This window comes from Nerophis lumbriciformis, linkage group LG33 (genome assembly GCF_033978685.3).
Source record: "Nerophis lumbriciformis linkage group LG33, RoL_Nlum_v2.1, whole genome shotgun sequence".
Taxonomy (NCBI): Eukaryota; Metazoa; Chordata; class Actinopteri; order Syngnathiformes; family Syngnathidae; genus Nerophis; species Nerophis lumbriciformis.
This window is the reverse complement of record NC_084580.2, coordinates 11,787,585-11,809,139: the sequence shown is the minus strand read 5'-3', so window position 1 is coordinate 11,809,139 and position 21,555 is coordinate 11,787,585. Positions and strand designations below refer to the sequence as shown.

The window sequence follows — 21,555 nt, the reverse complement described above, 5'->3', positions numbered from 1 at the left end:
CGTTACTACATGATGCGTTACTGCGTTATTTTACGTTAGCTAGGGCATCCCTTACTCTTTCAAAAATGTTCTTGAGAATATCAATTAATTTTGCTTCTGAACTTACGGTGTTAACTTAGCAGGTTTGGGGGAAAAACAACATTTGTTTCTATATAAACTACCCTGGGGCCTGCATCACACTTTGAAAAGCATTGCTTTACATGATGATTTAAGTATTATGTTTTCCCCCCCTTTCTTCAGTACTTCGGAAGTTGACAGTCAATGGATTCCAAGAGCCACAACAGAATATGGAAGTGATGGTGAGTCTTGTAAAAATATGTCACATTTTTGTTATACTGCGCTTATTATCTGAAAATGTAATTTCAGGATTTCCGTCATGCTTTTTTAAGTCTGTATTCCAAAAATGTGGATGAGTGTGGTGATTTTAAGTGCCCAGAGCTATATCTTGTGTTCAAAGAGTCGGGAGTTTGGTTTGAGCTTGTCTTCAGCTGTCACCGTAAACATAGTTCAAGAGTTTGCTTTTCACAAGTCTTTCTGTCCTTTCGCTCACAGGCTCACAGATAATGACACAAATTGTTCAAATGTCTCAGGCCTTTGAATTTGAGCGCTTGTTCAGTTTGCGTGGTTATTTTTGTTAAGGAGTAACTTCAATGAGCAGTGAGATGTTGTCTAAGCGGCCCATAAAACCATTTATCCAATGAATGCTGTCATATATCATAAATGTGAGCTTTAATAGCTAAACATGTGATTGTATGTTGTAATTAGAGTGTTGCTTTGCAGTTGTTCTATTTTCAAGTAGCCTTGGGATACAGAGCAGATAAAAGCAACAATTCAAAGGTCAATGTGTAATTTACAGTTGGATTGGCTCGTTCCGTTTACAGCATGCTTGTCCTCTCATCACTCCATCACACTCTTTCCCTTTTGCACTTCAATCTGATAATTATTTTGGTTCCCTTTTGCTGTTTCAGTCCCCTCATTTTGGAGAGGCCAAAGTCAGTTTTTTTTTATGAGGAATAATTATCAGAAATAATCTTTCACTTTATTCTAGCACTAATGAGTGAAGTTCTAGCGAGCAGGCTCGAGGTCCTGCAGCGGTTGTAAAGCTAACATTAAAATGTCATTTGCCTCGAGCTACTTATTCCAGCCCAGCGAGCGGTCATAATGGCTTTAGAGTTAATATTTCATGTTCAGTTTAGATGTACATACTGTTAGTATTGCAGACTTGCTCGTGTTTTAGCTTGCAATAGTACTATTTTTCATGATTTACCTTTGAATGTCTTGATCAGCTATTTTTCAGATAGGTTTTGGGGTCAAACTTTTTACATCATGAAGCCATACTGTATGAGTGTAAACACAACTTAACCCATTTTTAAAGACAGAAAAATAATCGAACACTTGGCCTTACCTTGAATGAGCTGTAAAGATGTAATGGGGAAAATTTTCTCATTCTTAAGAAATGTTTTTTCCACACACACTGGTGTAAAAAAAGTCAGGCACTATTAAATGTCTACCTTAACTTTCATAACAAGTGAAGATGTGTATAGTGAAGCAGGAGTTTTTGAATATTTATTTATATTTTTACCTCCGGCAAGAGGTAAAATTCGATATTTGTGGTTGCCGATATGATTCAGGGACAATATTATTGTTTTAGAATAATACGATCCGAAATGATTCAGTCAGTTGGATTCGATTCAGTAAGTTGAAATTGATTCTGTAACTTTTCAACAATAACAAAATCAACCAGTGTGACTGTGAAATAAATACTGGCTATTGGACAGTACAAGTGAAGTTTCCAATATTCCTGTTATTTATTTTAAGGGAATTAGGTACAAATTAATTATAGTTACAAACAAGCAAGTACCGGTAAACAACAATTAATGGACAATGCATTCACATCTTATTTGGGTAAAGTGAAACCAACACTTAAGTTTGAATCAGCAAGAGGAAACCTTTTCTGCTCACGTTTTCAACATTCAAGCAATTTTCAATTAAACTACATACTAGTAACCAACATTTTAACAGTTGATTTACCTGCTAAATAAAGTTCTCAGACTTGGCTATATCTGTATTCTGTCCTCCACCCTGGTGTTGTCAATGACGGACAGCGTCCCAGGTGTGCGGAAGCATGTATGCCTACTCATCCTTGTTGACGGTGCTGGCCCCTCGCTTCTTAATTTCCATAGCCTCGTTGATTCATTTATTGTATGATTTTGTTCCTGATGAGCTGACTTTACCTTGGCTGCCAGTTGCATGTTTTTGTGTTTCAGGAGTCGGTGCGTCTCCGTAACTTGCTCCGCTGTCACTTCCCTTGTCTCGGTCGCATTTTTTGTGGCTTAAAGTGGTATTGCAACTTTATATTATCGTGTTGTTTGTCTTTGTTGAGACTTTTGCAATTGGGCTGTAGCTGAAAGCTTTTGTGTTGTAATTTCTGATATTGTCTTGTGGCGTTTGCATTTGGTATGAACTTTCTCTATCACCGTAGGTATCTGCAATTTTATTTTGATGACGTCACAGACGGGCAAATAGACCTAATGTTTAAAGGCCTACTGAAATGCGTTTTCTTATTTAAATGGGGATAGCAGCTCCATTCTATGTGTCATGCTTGATCATTTCGCGATATTTTTGCTGAAAGGATTTAGTAGAGAACATCGACGATAAAGTTCGCATCTTTTGGTTGCTGATAAAAAAGCCTTGCCTGTACCGGAAGTAGCAGACGAGTAGCGTGACGTCACAGGTTGTGGATCTCCTCACATCTGCACATTGTTTACAATCATGGCCACCAGCAGCGAGAGCGATTCGGACCGAGAAAGCGACGATTTCCCCATTAATTTGAGCGAGGATGAAATATTCGTGGATGAGGAAAGTGAGAGTGAAGGACTAGAGGGCAGTGGGAGCGATTCAGATAGGGAAGATGCTGTGAGAGGCGGGTGGGACCTGATATTCAGCTGGGAATGACTAAAACAGTAAATAAACACAAGACATATATATACTCTATTAGCCACAACACAACCAGGCTTATTTTTAATATGCCACAAATTAATCCCGCATAACAAACACCTCCCCCCTCCCGTCCATATAACCCGCCAATACAACTCAAACACCTGCACAACACACTCAATCCCACAGCCCAAAGTACCGTTCACCTCCCCAAAGTTCATACAGCACATATATTTCCCCAAAGTCCCCAAAGTTACGTACGTGACATGTACATAGCGGCACGCGCGTACGTGCAAGCGATCAAATGTTTGGAAGCTGCAGCTGCATGCGTACTCACGGTACCGCGTCTGTGTATCCAACTCAAAGTCCTCCTGGTAAGAGTCTCTGTTGTCCCAGTTCTCCACAGGCCAATGGTAAAGCTTGACTGTCATCTTTCGGGAATGTAAACAATGAAACACCGGCTGTGTTATCCGGCACAACGGTCAGGGGGTGCATTCTACGGCGGGGGTGCGTTATCCGGCACAACACCTGCCGCAATACACCGCTTCCCACCTACAGCTTTCTTCTTTGCTGTCTCCATTGTTCATTGAACAAATTGCAAAAGATTCACCAACACAGATGTCCAGAATACTGTGGAATTTTGCGATGAAATCAGACGACTTAATAGCTGGCCACCATGCTGTCCCAAAATGTCTTCTACAATCCGTGATGTCACGCGCAGGCGTCATCATACTGAGACGTTTTCAGCAGGATATTTCGCGCAAAATTTAAAATTGCACTTTAGTAAGCTAACCCAGCCGTGTTGGCATGTGTTGCAATGTTAAGATTTCATCATTGATATATAAGCTATCAGACTGCGTGGTCGGTAGTAGTGGGTTTCAGTAGGCCTTTAACGTCCTTATTATTAAAATGCTAAGCTTCATATAAAGTCTGCCATTCTTAAATCCAATATTTTCCTTTTTCATGTATCGATAAAATCGATCAATTCACTTTTAAAACAATCTTGGATCGATACTTATCTTATGGATTTACAACTTGCCCAGCACAGATTGATACACTTGAAATCTAGGAATATAAATCGAGCTATCGATATATGAATCAGTCGTCACACCCCTATTTGTTATAGGGCTACAGCTATTGATTATTTGAATAATCAAGTAATCAATCAATTACTTTGTTCGATTAATTGAGTAATCGAACAAAACACACTTTGTAGCCCCAATGCGACTTTTTGGGAAAATAGTTGAAATAAACAAAACATTTTTGAATTACCTTTATTTCTTCTTATAAATGCATATAACATTGAAATTGCACTTTTACGGGAGTGTCATTATATATTGCATTATTTAACAATATTTTTAAATTTAAAACAAAAAACTGTCCAGCCAGATGAACATGATGCAGGTAAAAGATGATAAATAACCAAACTAAACAAATCAAATCTGATAATATATGATTAATTGAGTGACAATGTATTTAACACTTACACATTTGAAAAGGTATTCATTGGAGGAGTGCTGTTTGATATTTGGACGTACAAGTAGTTTGCACATACAAACTGTAGATGCTAAAGTGTGATTTTTCGAATGACCTTTTATAAGGTACATAACATTGAAATTGCACTTTTACGGGCGTGCCACTATAAATTGCATTAAAAAAAAAAAAGCTTAAAAAGTAAGAAAAAAACACACATCAGCCACATCACAGGCAGCACAAGCTGCATCGCAAATAAGTGCACGACTCTTGTCTGCACTGGAGCAGTAAAATGTTGGCGTATTTTACTTGGATCGAAGCATCCATCCATCCATCCATTTTCTACCGCTTATTCCCTTCGGGGTTGCGGGGGGCGCTGGAGCCTATCTCAGCTTCAATCGACAAAATACAAATCAATGCTTTTTTCCCTAATCAAATTAATTGATGAATTGTTGCAACTAGGGCTGGGCGATATGTCCTTTTATTAATATCTCGATATTTTTAGGCCATGTCACGATACACGATATATATCTCGATATTTTGCCTTAGCCTTGAATGAACACTTGATGCATATAATCACAGCAGTATGATGATTCTATGTGTCTACATTAAAACATTCTTGTTCATACTACATTAATATATGCTCATTTTAAGCTTTCTTGCAGAGAGGGAAATCACAACTAAGTCAATTTACCAAAAGTGTATTTATTAAACAGTTATTAAGCAGTGGCACAAACATTCATGTCATTTCCAAAACAGAAAGTGCAAGATTGTCAGAGACATTTTAAAACAAGCTATTAGTGCACTTTTGTGCATGATGTCACTAAGATGACATTTCAAAACAACACTAAATTAAAGTGCACTTTTTGTATAGAACGCCACTCCAATAGTTTCAAAACAAATAAAGTGCACTTTTGTGCATGATGTCACACAAACTCCACAACTGTCAAATAAAAAAGAGCTGCATAATAGGAAATCCAATAGTGTATGTCCTTCGCTATGTGGTAGGTTCCTGCGGACGTTATCTTCTTCTGTTGACTATTTTTTTCATACGGTGTTGATGTGGAAATGGTTGCTTCGGCATTTTGTGGGTGTGGCACCGAACGGAGATATTGAAATGCGGAGTTTCAAGTACTCTTCATTCTCTAGCGGGTGACTTTTCAATTGATGCTACAAATTAGCAGTGCCGCTACTTTTTGTAGCAACGCTTTTGGTGCATACTTGACATATTACAGTTGTCTGTTCAACATCTTCCCACTTAAAGCCAAACCACCGGCAGATGATGGACTCCGTGCTGTTTTTCTTGGGAATTAATTCTTCCTTCATTTGTTACCAGATTCGCACCTTCTTGCTCTCGTATTACCACTCGCACCGCTCCGCTAGCACCACAGCTAACGTTACCCATGTCGCTACCTCTGTGCTCCGCGAGGGCGTATGACGTTGCACGCGCGACAGTATGTGACCAATGTTTCCTCTAATTTTTCATGTGTGTGAGCAAACGCACAAACTCCCTGAGCATTCAGTGGAGCACATGTGAGCAACATCAGACGTGCACACTGTGGCCACACCAGCGTCCCACCTGTCCCAAACCTGACATCATAACAATTTAAATGTTTTATTAAAATAAATTTCTGATATAAGTGATTTTGCCCTCTTACAATGACAATAACAAAAAAACATGTTTTTCATGACCTATGTGCTAGTATTGTATGTCTGGCTGCGGGTCTTGCCTTTAAAAGAAATGTTACCACTTTCAGAGATTACATTTAGTTCCTGTAACTTTCTGTCTGTAAAATACATCTTTTTATTAGCATTTATGAAATCTAGTGACAATATTTCATGAATAATATCCTTAGATTAACATTCTTAATAAATGGCAGTAAAATAAGCACACATCTGATTGTGGAGTCAGAGTGTTACAACCTGGCATTTACACATTGTGTGGCGTTGTGGTTGTCCGACTTTTTGTGTGGCCATAAACGCAGCACAGGCTAAGTGCCATGAGTGCGCGTGTTGGTGCAAGTGAGAGAGCGAGCGGCTTCTGTTGATATGACGGATGATAACGTTGGTTTAAGCCTTGTTTGTATGGCAGAAAATTACCAGTTTTTATAGATAAAAGTTTTTTTTACTCATGTTTTTGGTGTGGTTATAAACAGTTTTGCTCAATAAAGTGATTGATGGAATTCCTGTCCGTAAAGTGTCTCGACAGACGATAATTGAACTGTGTTGACAAAGATTGTTTTATTCATTGGGGCCACTCTTGTTGTCACCTGTCACTCATAGAGTTGCATTGCAAAATCATACAGAATAAATTGTAATGTGTTTTTGTTTAAAGTTCAGATGGGATTTTTGATTTCCTGCGCGGCATTAATTTGCTGTGGGCAGAGGACGCGTGAGCCGTGCGCAATCGCGCTGGCGCGCACCTTAGAGGGTACGTTGTATGTGACGTATGGAACAAGGTGCGCTTGTTTTATGTCTCTGTGAGAAGGAGAGACAAGGAAGAGTGAGAAATGCCTAAAGTGCATACTTGCCAACCCTCCCGGATTTTCCGGGAGACTCCCGAAATTCAGCGCCTCTCCCGAAAACCTCCCGGGACAAATTTTCTCCCGAAAATCTCCCGAAATTCAGGCGGAGCTGGAGGCCACGCCCCCTCCAGCTCCATGCGGACCTGAGTGACGTGTTGACAGCCTGTTCACACGTCCGCTTTCCCACAATATAAACAGCTAATGATCGAGGGCGAGTTCTTGGTTTCTTATGTGGGTTTATTGTTAGGCAGTTTCATTAACGTCCTCCCAGCGCGGTAACAACACACAACAGCAGTCAAGTTTTCGTCTACCGTAAAGCAGTTCGTTTGCCGTAAACAGCAATGTTGTGACACTTTTAAACAGGACAATACTGCCATCTACTGTACATGCATATGTGACCCACCCATAATGTCACATTTTTGTGTTGATTTATTTATTTTATTTTGGGGTTTGAATTCGTTTTTGGAGCTGTCATTACACATTTATCAGTATTCACATTGGTCAGTAGGGGGCAGTAGGGCGTTTCTTCCCAATTGAATGCTATCACCTGCAGACCGGAAGTGTCTTGTCATTCTGATGAGCGCGACCAGTCTGTGAACAATTGAAACGTCCTGTGTGCTTTTTCCTCCTGTATAACAGGTTAGTTTTGGTGAATCAACTCACTGAATAATATCCATGTGATCTTTATAAGTTTAAGTACACATTCTGATGGTGGAATCTAACTCTAAATGTTTGTGAGTTGTAGTTTGTATTTGTGAATGAATTCAGTGCACAGCGGCAGTAATCAATACAAAAAGGCGACGTGAGTGCGCAATGTTTATATAGGAACTTCTGATCCTAATTCAGACTCCCAAATTAGAGCTTCCGTTTTCTTATTGATTTTATAATGTATATTTGTATAATGTGTGTGTTCTGAAATAGTGACAGAGAATAGAACAAATATGGACAATTCAAGCCTTAACTCAACAATGAATAGATGAGTGTTATGTGTGTGTATATGTGTAAATAAATGAACACTGAAATTCAAGTATTTCTTTTATTTATTTATTTATATTTATATATATATATATATATATATATATATATATATATATATATATATATATAGCTAGAATTCACTGAAAGTCAAGTATTTCTTATATATATATATATATATATATATATATATATATATATATATATATCTTTACCCCCCCCCCCCCCCACCCTCCACCTCCCGAAATCGGAGGTCTCAAGGTTGGCAAGTATGGAAGTGTAATGCCCACAGCTAAAAGCAACTGCGTGAGAACGTATACTTGAATATCACGATATAGTCATTTTCTATATCGCACAGAGACAAACCTGCGATATATCGAGTGTATTCGATATATCGCCCAGCCCTAGTTGCAACCCTAGTTAGTTAGCTAATTAACTCCTAAAGTTATGGGCGGATTTTCATTAAACTTCATGTCCGAAACTGATTAGATTTTGGGCCTGATTCGGATCATTTCTACGAAGTTACCTTATGTTCACGTTCCTGTGTATGTGTATGCTAGGAGCCCCACTAAGACCAAGACAGGAATTGACTGACATAAGTGTCCACTCCGTTTCTTTCATTCCGCTATAGATAGCTCAAAAAGTTATGGGCAGAATTTAATCTAGCTCTCAGGAAATGTCTGAAATTGGATAAAGAACAAGTCATTACATGGGGCTGATCCAGATCATTTATCTAATGTTACTTTATGTTTATGTTAAGAGCTTCAACTTCTGTGTGTGTGAATGCAGCCTTGTCTTCACTCACACAGACAAAGACATTGCTATTGGTAAAGAAAATACTGTGTGCGATTTGTCTGCACACAATGTTTTTACAAATATTTAAGAATACATGATGAATGCAATTGATCTGAAGACAGTGGGTGACTGACAAGCGGCATACCTTTGATGAAACTTTAAGGAAATATCAGAAATGGGATAGGGAACACATAGTTCCCTATCCCTATCACACCTTTTACGGGTGATCTGGATTCTGGAGAGCTTTTCTAGTTCAGATCTAAAATGTTTTAGATTATATGTGGCATGAGATACTACCTAATGTGCAAGCTAAAGCTACTGCTTCTAGGTATTTGTTTGAATAGTGTTCTACCCCCGCAAAACACACAGCTGCAAATTAGACACAATAAATAAAAGCTCTCAAAAATGATGTTCTTTTTATGTTGCTACAAGCTTTTGAATGTCGCATTTGTTGCATTGTTTGTCAACTTATGTAATGCAACACTTGGAACAATTGCATTTCTCAAGCCATTCTCTGCTTCTGACATGTTGATTTTATGCCAATTTTCTTGCTTATGAAAACATTGTACTCTCAAACCGTTATTTGTATAAATTTTTTTTTTATTTTCAAGCATTTTCACTCCGAGTATTATCCTTTCTATCTCATCTTGATGAAAAATAAATATATTTTTTCATCACTCATCTCCCGTCTGATCATTTTTCTCTTGAATTTCACCCCCTTCTTCTCCTTGCTTAACTCATGACTGTCATGGATACTACTCTCGTTCATCGCTTACTTTTTTCCTGTTGCTCTTTTCATGGACCCCCATCCTTCTTTCCCTTCACCAATTTTGGAAGCTCAATGAGGTGGTTGGTCCTATGGATGCTCGATGGGTGATTAATGACGCCAGTGTTGACTTCATTGCTCACGACTGCTGCAGATCTAAACGGACTCTGTCTCACATCTATCATCTAATTTGCCATGTTTTAATCACGGCTAAACCAGGCTTCAGGAAAATTGATTCTCTTTGCATGGCTGTCACTGTTAAGCTTAGAGGTGACAGAGCTTTCGCCGTTGCTGCTCCCAAGCTCTGGAACGACCTACCTCTGAGTGTTAGACAAGCCTCCTCTCTTCCTGTTTTTAAATCTCTCTTAAAAACATACTTTTATTCCATGGCTTTTAACACTGAGGGATATCCATCCTGCAATGGCGCCCCATAATACACCTGCTGTGAACCTGTTTTTATGTTTTATTTATTCTATTTTATTTATTTATTTATTTTTATCGTGTTCTGTTTGTGTTGTGTTGTGTTTGCTCGGTACACGTATTATCTTTTAACCTGCCCATTGTACAGCACTTTGGCTACCCCTATGGTAAATTTTAAATGTGCTTTATAAATAAAGTTGATTTGATTTGATTTCTACTCCTCAATAGAGGCACGTGCACACGTACACAACTATACTAAAATGGTGAGTGCTTGAAGCTCTGAATGTCAGCAATTAAATGGTGTCTCTCCTCTTTTCACTTTTTAGGGTTTCCTGAATGCAGTGTTCGAAAGGCTAAAACAGTTCTTGGAATGCTGTGAGTACTTTGCATCTCTAATGTGCTGCTCTTACCATCCAGTTACTAAAAGAAGTATCATTTTCTTCACCATTTAAAAAAAAAAAAATATATATATATATATATATATATATACCCCTCTGAACAGTCAGAACTTCTTTTTCCATGCCAGTGACACATTGATCATGTTACAAAAAGGCAATTAGCTCAACATTCCCACATTTACATCATGTTGTTCTTTTAAAATGCAAAGTAGTTGAGACTATGTCAGCGGCGCCTCCACCGGCAACCAAGTCGCACACTTCATGTACTACAATGTCACTGTGTGGAAGTGGATGTAATTCAATAGAATTCTCAACACTCAAAGCAAAGACTTTGTCGCATTTGTTGCATTGTTTGTCAACTTATGTAATGCAACACATACGAACAGAACCTTTCATTCCCCTCAAATGATTAATAATAAAGTATGAAGTGGATGTATTAAAGGACCCACAAAATTTGTATTAAAATATTTATTTGAAAAAGGGTGCACCCTGCTTTTTTTGGTCTGTACCCAACGTTATAGTTTCGCACTGATAACATTAGAACCTAGTTATTCTTTGCAAGCGAGTTGTGAGATTTTTGTTTGAGTTCTTATTTGCCAATACTCAACGTTCTACCATAGGATGCAGCAGCAAATATATAAGATCCCTGGCGCACAATCTTGTTTTCAATATTTTGAGTTCTTATTTGCCAATACTCAACATTCTACCACATAGGATGCAGCAGCAAATATATAAGATATCTGCCGCACAATCTTGTTTTCAATATTTTGAGTTCTTATTTGCCAATACTCAACGTTCTACCACATAGGATGCAGCAGCAAATATATAAGATATCTGCCGCACAATCTTGTTTTCAATATTTTGAGTTCTTATTTGCCAATACTCAACGTTCTACCACATAGGATGCAGCAGCAAATATATAAGATATCTGCCGCACAATCTTGTTTTCAATATTTTGAGTTCTTTTTTGCCAATACTCAACGTTCTACTACATAGGATGCAGCAGCAAATATATAAGATATCTGCCGCACAATCTTGTTTTCAATATTTTGAGTTCTTATTTGCCAGTACTCAACGTTCTACCACATCGGATGCAGCAGCAAATATATAAGATGTCTGCCGCACAATCTTGTTTTCAATATTTTGAGTTCTTATTTGCCAATACTCAACGTTCTACCACATAGGATGCAGCAGCAAATATATAAGATGTCTGCCGCACAATCTTGTTTTCAATATTTTGAGTTCTTATTTGCCAATAGTCAACGTTCTACCACATAGGATGCAGCAGCAAATATATAAGATATCTGCCGCACAATCTTGCTTTCAATATTTTGAGTTCTTATTTGCCAATCCTCAACGTTCTACCACATAGGATGCAGCAGCAAATATATAAGATATCTGCCGCACAATCTTGTTTTCAATATTTTGAGTTCTTATTTGCCAATACTCAACGTTCTACTACATAGGATGCAGCAGCAAATATATAAGATATCTGCCGCACAATCTTGTTTTCAATATTTTGAGTTCTTATTTGCCAATACTCAACATTCTACCACATAGGATGCAGCAGCAAATATATAAGATATCTGCCGCACAATCTTGTTTTCAATATTTTGAGTTCTTATTTGCCAATACTCAACGTTCTACCACATAGGATGCAGCAGCAAATATATAAGATATCTGCCGCACAATCTTGTTTTCAATATTTTGAGTTCTTATTTGCCAATACTCAACGTTCTACCACATAGGATGCAGCAACAAATATATAAGATATCTGCCGCACAATCTTGTTTTCAATATTTTGAGTTCTTTTTTGCCAATACTCAACGTTCTACTACATAGGATGCAGTAGCAAATATATAAGATATCTGCCGCACAATCTTGTTTTCAATATTTTGAGTTCTTATTTGCCAATACTCAACGTTCTACCACATAGGATGCAGCAGCAAATATATAAGATATCTGCCGCACAATCTTGTTTTCAATATTTTGAGTTCTTATTTGCCAATACTCAACGTTCTACCACATAGGATGCAGCAGCAAATATATAAGATATCTGCCGCACAATCTTGTTTTCAATATTTTGAGTTCTTATTTGCCAATACTCAACGTTCTACCACATAGGATGCAGCAGCAAATATATAAGATATCTGCCGCACAATCTTGTTTTCAATATTTTGAGTTCTTTTTTGCCAATACTCAACGTTCTACTACATAGGATGCAGCAGCAAATATATAAGATATCTGCCGCACAATCTTGTTTTCAATATTTTGAGTTCTTATTTGCCAGTACTCAACGTTCTACCACATCGGATGCAGCAGCAAATATATAAGATGTCTGCCGCACAATCTTGTTTTCAATATTTTGAGTTCTTATTTGCCAATACTCAACGTTCTACCACATAGGATGCAGCAGCAAATATATAGGATGTCTGCCACACAATCTTGTTTTCAATATTTTGAGTTCTTATTTGCCAATAGTCAACGTTCTACCACATAGGATGCAGCAGCAAATATATAAGATATCTGCCGCACAATCTTGTTTTCAATATTTTGAGTTCTTATTTGCCAATCCTCAACGTTCTACCACATAGGATGCAGCAGCAAATATATAAGATATCTGCCGCACAATCTTGTTTTCAATATTTTGAGTTCTTATTTGCCAATACTCAACGTTCTACTACATAGGATGCAGCAGCAAATATATAAGATATCTGCCGCACAATCTTGTTTTCAATATTTTGAGTTCTTATTTGCCAATACTCAACATTCTACCACATAGGATGCAGCAGCAAATATATAAGATATCTGCCGCACAATCTTGTTTTCAATATTTTGAGTTCTTATTTGCCAATACTCAACGTTCTACCACATAGGATGCAGCAGCAAATATATAAGATATCTGCCGCACAATCTTGTTTTCAATATTTTGAGTTCTTATTTGCCAATACTCAACGTTCTACCACATAGGATGCAGCAACAAATATATAAGATATCTGCCGCACAATCTTGTTTTCAATATTTTGAGTTATTTTTTGCCAATACTCAACGTTCTACTACATAGGATGCAGCAGCAAATATATAAGATATCTGCCGCACAATCTTGTTTTCAATATTTTGAGTTCTTATTTGCCAATACTCAACGTTCTACCACATAGGATGCAGCAACAAATATATAAGATATCTGCAGCACAATCTTGTTTTCAATATTTTGAGTTCTTATTTGCCAATAGTCAACGTTCTACCACATAGGATGCAGCAGCAAATATATAAGATATCTGCCGCACAATCTTGTTTTCAATATTTTGAGTTCTTATTTGCCAATCCTCAACGTTCTACCACATAGGATGCAGCAGCAAATATAAAAGATATCTGCCGCACAATCTTGTTTTCAATATTTTGAGTTCTTGTTTGCCAATACTCAACGTTCTACCACATAGGATGCAGCAGCAAATATATAAGATATCTGCCGCACAATCTTGTTTTCAATATTTTGAGTTCTTATTTGCCAATACTCAACGTTCTACCACATAGGATGCAGCAGCAAATATATAAGATATCTGCCGCACAATCTTGTTTTCAATATTTTGAGTTCTTATTTGCCAATACTCAACGTTCTACCACATAGGATGCAGCAGCAAATATGTAAGATATCTGCCGCACAATCTTGTTTTCAATATTTTGAGTTCTTATTTGCCAATACTCAACATTCTACCACATAGGATACACCAGCAAATTATAAGATATCTGCCGCACAATCTTGTTTTCAATATATTTGCTGGCGGCCATGCGAAAAGAGCTACAGTTCTGTTAGTTTTGGGATTGTAGCGCCGAGAACGTGCTGTCACCGCAAAGCCTGAGCCAGAAACATTTTTTTTTTTTAGCTGTCAAGTCATACAGTTGCCTTTTTGTCCTTCAACTGTCACTACCTTGTTGAAAATACATACATCAAAAAGCCTTTTGTCAAGAATTTGCATACCGGCCTGATGATCAATAAAATAGCACTGCGTTTTACTCAATCGGTGACCCCTAAAAACTAAGCGTTGACTCATTCTAGTTGATTTTAAGTTTGAAGAATTTACAAACTTTTCGTCCTGGTTGTGGAACTGTGGACCAGCTCTATACTCTCGGCAGGGTCCTTGAGGGTGCATGGGAGTTTCCCCAACCAGTCTACATGTGCTTTGTGGACTTGGAGAAGGCATTCGACCGTGTCCCTCGGCAAGTCCTGTGGGGAGTGCTCAGAGAGTATGGGGTATCGGACTTTCTGATTGTGGCGGTCTGCTCCCTGTATGATCAGTGTCAGAGCTTGATCCGCATTGCCGGCAGTAAGTCGGACACGTTTCCAGTGAGGGTTGGACACCGCCAAGGCTGCCCTTTGTCACAGATTCTGTTCATAACTTTTATGGACAGAATTTCTAGGCGCAGTCAAGGCGTTGAGGGGATCTGGTTTGGTGGCTGCAGGATTAGGTCTCTGCTTTTTGCAGATGATGTGGTCCTGATGGCTTCATCTGGCCAGGATCTTCAGCTCTCACTGGATCGGTTCGCAGCCGAGTGTGAAGCAACTGGGATGAGAATCAGCACCTCCAAGTCCGAGTCCATGGTTCTCACCCGGAAAAGGGTGGAATGCCAACTTCGGGTTGGGGAGGAGACCCTGCCCCAAGTGGAGGAGTTCAAGTACCTAGGAGTCTTGTTCACGAGTGAGGGAAGAGTGGATCGTGAGATCGACAGGCGGATCGGTGCGGCGTCTACAGTAATGCGGACGCTGTATCGATCAAGAGCTGAGCCGGAAGGCAAAGCTCTCAATTTACCGGTCGATCTACGTTCCCATTCTCACCTATGGTCATGAGCTTTGGGTTATGACCGAAAGGACAAAATCACAGGTACAAGCGGCCGAAATTAGTTTCCTCCGCCGGGTGGAGGGGCTCTCCCTTAGAGATAAAGTGAGAAGCTCTGCCATCCGGGGGGAGCTCAAAGTAAAGCCGCTGCTCCTCCACATCGAGAGTCAGATGAGGTGGTTCGGGCATCTGGTCAGGATGCCACCCGAACGCCAACCTAGGGAGGTGTTTAGGGCACGTCCGACCGGTAGGAGGCCACAGGGAAGACCCAGGACACGTTGGGAAGTCTATGTCTCCCGGCTGGCCTGGGAACGCCTCGGGATCCCCCGGGAAGAGCTGGACGAAGAGGCTGGGGAGAGGGAAGTCTGGGCATCCCTGCTTAGGCTGCTGCCCCTGCGACCCAACCTCGTATAAGCGGAAGAAGATGGATGGATGGAATTTACAAACTGATTAAGATTATGCAAGTAGCTAACAGGATGAAACAACAGATTATTACAGATACTTTCTTTGTGTTCTTTCCAGTCACCAATAACAGAGCTGCCAACACGAACATGTTTTGTTGTACTCCGCATGCATTTTGACCCTTTTTTAAAAAATTTTAAATTTTATTTTTTTTGGACCCTTAAATACGCGTGGACTAGGCTAGTAGATATGGCTTTTGGCCCAGCGCTATCGATATTATTTCACCCCCAAAAATGTTTTGCATGGGATTACCGGTAGTACAAATTACATACCGTCATCCCTAGTTTATCACGGTTATTTGGGACCGGACATGACCGCGATATGATTTCTGCGAAACATGTCATAGTTTCATGGAACTGTTTAAGACTTTCTCAATACGTTTTCAACATTATTTGAGCTTTTTAAACACGAAACAACTTGTTTCACCCAATGTAGGAGCTACAAGCATTAGCTGTGATGTTAGCATTCCGTGCTAGCGTTGCGTTTTTGCCTTGTTGTTCCATGCCAAAGCTGTGTTATTGATTTTGAAACAGAAGTGCATCTATAGAGTCCATCTCCATTTTGACCGGACAGTTGTTGATAGCTGAAAGTTTACAACAACCTTCCGTAGCCCCTTTAAGTGCTGCGCCGAGTGTCCGATGCTACTTACAGCTTTTGTTGTTAGTGAAGTGATGTGAATTATATTTATACAACGCTTTTCTCTAGAGACTTAAAGCGCTTTACATTGTGAAACCCATTATCTACATCTTTAAGCTACATTTAAACCAGTGTAGGTGGGACTGGGAGCAGGCGGGTAAAGTGTCTTGCCCAAGGACACAACAGCAGTGACTAGGATGGAGGAAGCTGGGATCGCTCTATCAACCGAGCCACGCCGCTCCCCCCACTCCCACTTGTTTTGCATTATTGCTGGCATTGATAACTCACCAATGTGGAGGTGTGTAGACCCCAGACCCCTGGCTAATTTTTAGTCTTTTTCATTATGTTCAAATCACATGCCTGAAGCTGGAGTGACATTGTTTTTGTAAGAACGAACACTGAGAAAGTTTTTTTCTGGCGTAGTAACACATCGCTTTGGGACGGCATGCTACGGCATTAGCTGTAAGCTAGCTTTTGCGTCAGCAGCTGAATGGCTTTTGAGTTTGTAATGCACAACACAATGTGATAGGACACTAAATATGAACAATCATATTACAGTATCTGTAATGTTTTCTTTGTATCCAGCCATCTCAACAGCATATGTACGGTAGTTGCACGAATAAGCATGACGTACTGTATGTGTCATGATCAATATTATAGTGAATTACTTGGACAGTTGAGTGTTTGGTCCAGCTGGCCGGGGAAGTTTTTTTTACACTTGATTTCGGGTTACCCCTCTATTTCTGTCGGCAGGGCTTAGCTCCAAGTTTCACATTTGCAGTGTCAAACTATGCCGACCTCACACTCTCGGCTTCTGTCTGCTCCAATGTTTTACCATCTGGTTGTGCTTGCTTCTATAACCAACAGTTCATCCTCTGTATATTCAGGTTTAAAACGATAAGGTTGTGTCATTTGTCCAAAACTAGTCATCTTTGTTGTCTGTTACCAAGTCTGCTATTATTAGAACTAGAGATGTCCGATATTATCGGCTGATAATTGCTTTAAAATGTAATATCGGAAATTATCGGTATCGGTTTCAACCTCCCGATTTTCCTGGGAGATTCCCGAAAATCTCCCGGGGCAACCATTCTCCCGAATTTCTCCCGATTTCCACCCGGACAACATTATTAGGGGCGTGCCTTAAAGGCACTGCCTTTAGCGTCCTCTACAACCTGTCGTCACGTCCGCTTTTCCTTCATACAAACAGCGTGCCGGCCCAGACACATAATATATGCGTTTTTTACACACACACAAGTGAATGCAAGCATACTTGATCAAGAGCCATACAGGTCACACTGAGGGTGGCCATATAAACAACTTTAACACTGTTACAAATATGGGCCACACTGTGAACCCACACCAAACAAGAATGACAAACACATTTCGGGAGAACATCCGCACCGTAACACAACATAAACACAACAGAATAAATACCCAGAACCCCTTGTAGCATTAACTCTTTGTGACTTCAATAATAAATATGGCAGTGCCATGGAGGCACTTTTTTCCATAACTTGAGTTCAAGTTGTTCTCTTATTTTGGAAAACCTTGTTTTTGATTGATTGATTAAAACTTGTATTAGATTGTGTAGATTGCACAGTACAGTACATATTCCGAACAATTGACCACTAAATGGTAACACCCGAATAAGTTTTTCAACTTGTTTAAGTCGGGGTCCACGTTAATCAATTCATGGTTAAGTTACATTGTTTAATGCATCTAGCGGGGAATCACAACAAAATTAGGCATAATAATGTGTTAATTCCACGACTCTATATATCGGTATCGGTTGATATCGGAATCGGTAATTAATTGTTGGACAATATCGGGATATCGGCAAAAAAGCCATTATTGGACATCTCTAATTAGAACACACACTCACATTTGTTTCCGGAAGTAGGAACACACATTTGCCGTAAGTCTGAAGTGCGCAACTATGGAAACGGAAGTAAATGCGCTGAGGAAAGATGTTCCGGCAATGCTTAAATGTCCAAAATACGGTAAATATTGTACAAATTACATTTTGTTATGAAGATGTCTGTTACTGCATTACATAAAGACTTGCAGTGTGTACATGACAGGTTGATGGAGGGTCTTGAAGTTGTTTTAGAAGGCTTTGAAGGCTACAATGGTGACTCCCATTAGCCGCATTTTGCAAACGTTTTCTTCCATCTTGAGAATCCTAAAAACAAAAAACAAAACATGTGTGCCGTTGTCTCTCATCATGATTGAACAAATTCCAAAAAAAGTGCAGTTCCCCCTCAACACATGTACAGTAAACCTTTTGGATTTACTGACCACAGACTGAATGCAAACAGTTGTTGGCAATGACAGAAGGATTGCTGTTTTGCATCTCAACAGTTGTTTTTTCACTACAACAGGGCGGAACCATCCTTGCCTGGGCATGCCCTTCCTCTGTTGGGGATACATAGTTGGGGTTTTGGCATTAGCATCTCCACTAGATCTGAATGATCTAAGTCAGTGGTTCTCAACCTTTTTTCAGTGATGCACCCCCTGTGAAATTTCTTTTTAAATTCAAGTACCCCCTAATCCTAAACCGTAAATACCATTAACACATATTCTTCGGAATACTGTCTGGTTTGGCCTTCTTTGGCACATGTTCCTCCTTGTTTTCAGCTGCATTACTGCTACGCTTTAACCAAGCCTCCATGGTTTGCTACATCCATAGTTGATTGACAGTTGGTGCTGTGTGGCGCACCGCCAGGTAGGGTCAAACCATCATGGCGTGGGGGAAACTCTGGGTTTATGGTAATGAATGGAATAGCCTACTTGATTTGATGTTCAGTTTATGAACTTACATTCATATTTTGTTGAAGTATTATTCAATAAATATATTTATAAAGGATTTTTGAATTGTTGCTATTTTTAGAATATTTAAAAAAAATCTCACGTACCCCTTGGCATACCTTCAAGTACCCCCAGAGGTACGCTTTCCCCCATTTGAGAACCACTGATCTAAGTCTATGAGCATGAACTGATGTAGCCCACTTGGATGAGAGGCGAAACGCCTTCTAAGACAAACTAAACAATCCAGTTGCAATCGATTGAATGCCCTGAGAACACAGGCCCAATACAAATATGCGTTGGTGTACAAACCTTGTCTCAGTGGACGACGTTTCATCCACCCATTGTATATAGCTGATTGCTCTGCGGTTCTCACTGGTCATTCAGTCCGCATTCAGTCCACACAGTGTTGCTGTTAGCCACCAAGACACATGATGTAACTACGCCTGTGTCTGACACGAGCTTGCATATTAGTTCTGTGTCTTGTCAGCTAATGATATCGATTTGGATAGCTAACGTTGGCTATCATTGAATGTATGTTTTATCGTAAAAACAAGACTGCACATTTTTAGTTGCTTTTCTCTGACTGATTTTGTTTGTGTATATTCAATATAATTAATAATTGTGAAAAGTATAGACACGTAAAAAAATTAAATAAACCACTAATGCTAACATAAGCTAGCCAGCGGTGTTCTGGTTGTTGAGCAATTTGCTAACAGCCCCTTTTACTGCTAAAATGTATGTCGCCGAGGTTTAGTTTGTACACTTTAATGCTCTACAAGTTTGAATTTTGTGGCTTTGCATTTTCAGTTTCGAGTTAAGTTTTTGAGCCACGGCAATCTGTGCGTAGTGACAAGCTCTTGGCGAAGCAGATCATTTCTTTAAAGTTCACTGGTCTGTAATAAAACCTACACATTTAGCCAGGCAGGAATAAATGTAAGATAATCTTTTTCCTGCTTAAAATCAGTCTGCAAAAGATAGCCCATCTTTTTCTATGTCTGAATTTATACATGCATATCAACAAGTCACCATAAATGACTTCTTCTCCTGCGAATCATAGCTTTTCTTCTTACAATTTTTTCTCTCTCTCACAAACACAACTTGGAGATTTGGAGAAAATAATACCCAAAGGTTAGTTGAATTAGCAAACATGGAGAAGAGGATAGGTGGCTAATTTTACAACAACTGTCAAGCAGCTAAAAAAATATGACTTATGCAATATAATTTTACTCATTGTATTCTGGTATAGTATTTCTTTTTGATTACGTCTTGTATTCAGGGTCTACTTACATTTCGGTCAGATTGGTTATTAGGGCTCAACTGTGCATATTTAATGTATATTGTATGTATTAGTTAATGCCTGAATAATGCAACATTACACTTTTTTACTTCAAACTGTTGTGTCACAGTTTGACGCAACAGTTTTTCCACAAGATGAACAAGATGGCGGAGTAGAGCACGTCCAAAACTGAAGCTCCCCTGTGCATGCTCTAAAAACTCTTAAGCTACTTGGATTTCTGCCATAATTTTTTCTTTTATGAACAACGCTTTTCTTATTTGTTGCACACCCGTTACAAAAGTTTAATGAAAAGGGCAACAATGGAGTCGGGTGCGTCCTCGTCTCAAACACCTGTCGTCACTGAGGCCTATCTTGAGACTTTACTCAGGAAATTTTTCAATGAAGCAGAGGATAGATCCCAAAAGAGATTCCAGCGATTGGAGGATCAACTTGGTTCAATTCAAGATACTTTATCCAAGCACGCTGCCGATATAGAATCTGTCCGCAATGAAGTGTCTTCTATTGAAACACGTGTCCAGAGCAATGAGGACGCTATGCTCAATTTCACCAGCATGCTCACGAAGATTGAGAAAAAAATGATAGATCTCGAGGACAGAAGCAGGAGGGATAACATTAGAATAATCAACATCAAAGAAGGCGAAGAAGGAAATAACGCGCTGTCTTACCTGTCTGCCAACATCCCCAAGTGGTTCCCTGCCTTGGCTGCAAATCCTCCGGAGCTCATGCGGGCCCATCGCATCGGCCCCCCGCGACAATCTCCCCGTCCCAGGGCGATGGTTGTGAAATGTCTGCGGTACACGGATAGGGACCGCATCCTGAAGGAGGCTAGGAAAGTTCCTCTTCAGCTCTCCGGGAACTCCGTTCGCTTTGCCCCGGACTACAGTGACGCCACGGCCACGCTGAGACGACCCTGCTACTCCACTATGTACAGCGCTCGGAAAGCTGGCTTTGAAGCCTTTCTCATTTATCCAGCAACTATCAAACTCTCCAAAGGCTCCCAACAACACTTTTTTGACAATCCAGCAGAGGCTGAAAAGTTTATCTCCGCAGCCTCGTAAACTCCACTGAACTTGGGGGTACCCACACAGAGACATGGACATACGACACCTGGTAAGACTATTTTTGTTTGATTTTTCTTCAGTGAGACTTTTTCATCGTAGTGCTTGTGTGCTGGAGACAGGCATGGGTCTGTTTACTTCCTGGGTCGTTGACGCGTCATGTTGTCACG

The 21,555-nt window shown here is 39.6% G+C and overlaps 1 protein-coding gene across 2 annotated transcripts in view; it reads left to right on the top strand.

Moving 5' to 3' along the window:
- The window catches only part of ipo11 (importin 11), a 245,195-nt gene that overhangs the window by 32,534 nt on the left and 191,106 nt on the right, over positions 1-21,555 (top strand). For both annotated transcript variants that reach the window (XM_061928189.1, XM_061928188.1), the window contains 2 exons: positions 241-299; positions 10,218-10,266. In XM_061928189.1, the coding sequence (XP_061784173.1) occupies positions 241-299; positions 10,218-10,266 (108 nt within the window). The remainder of the gene's footprint in view (positions 1-240; positions 300-10,217; positions 10,267-21,555) is intronic.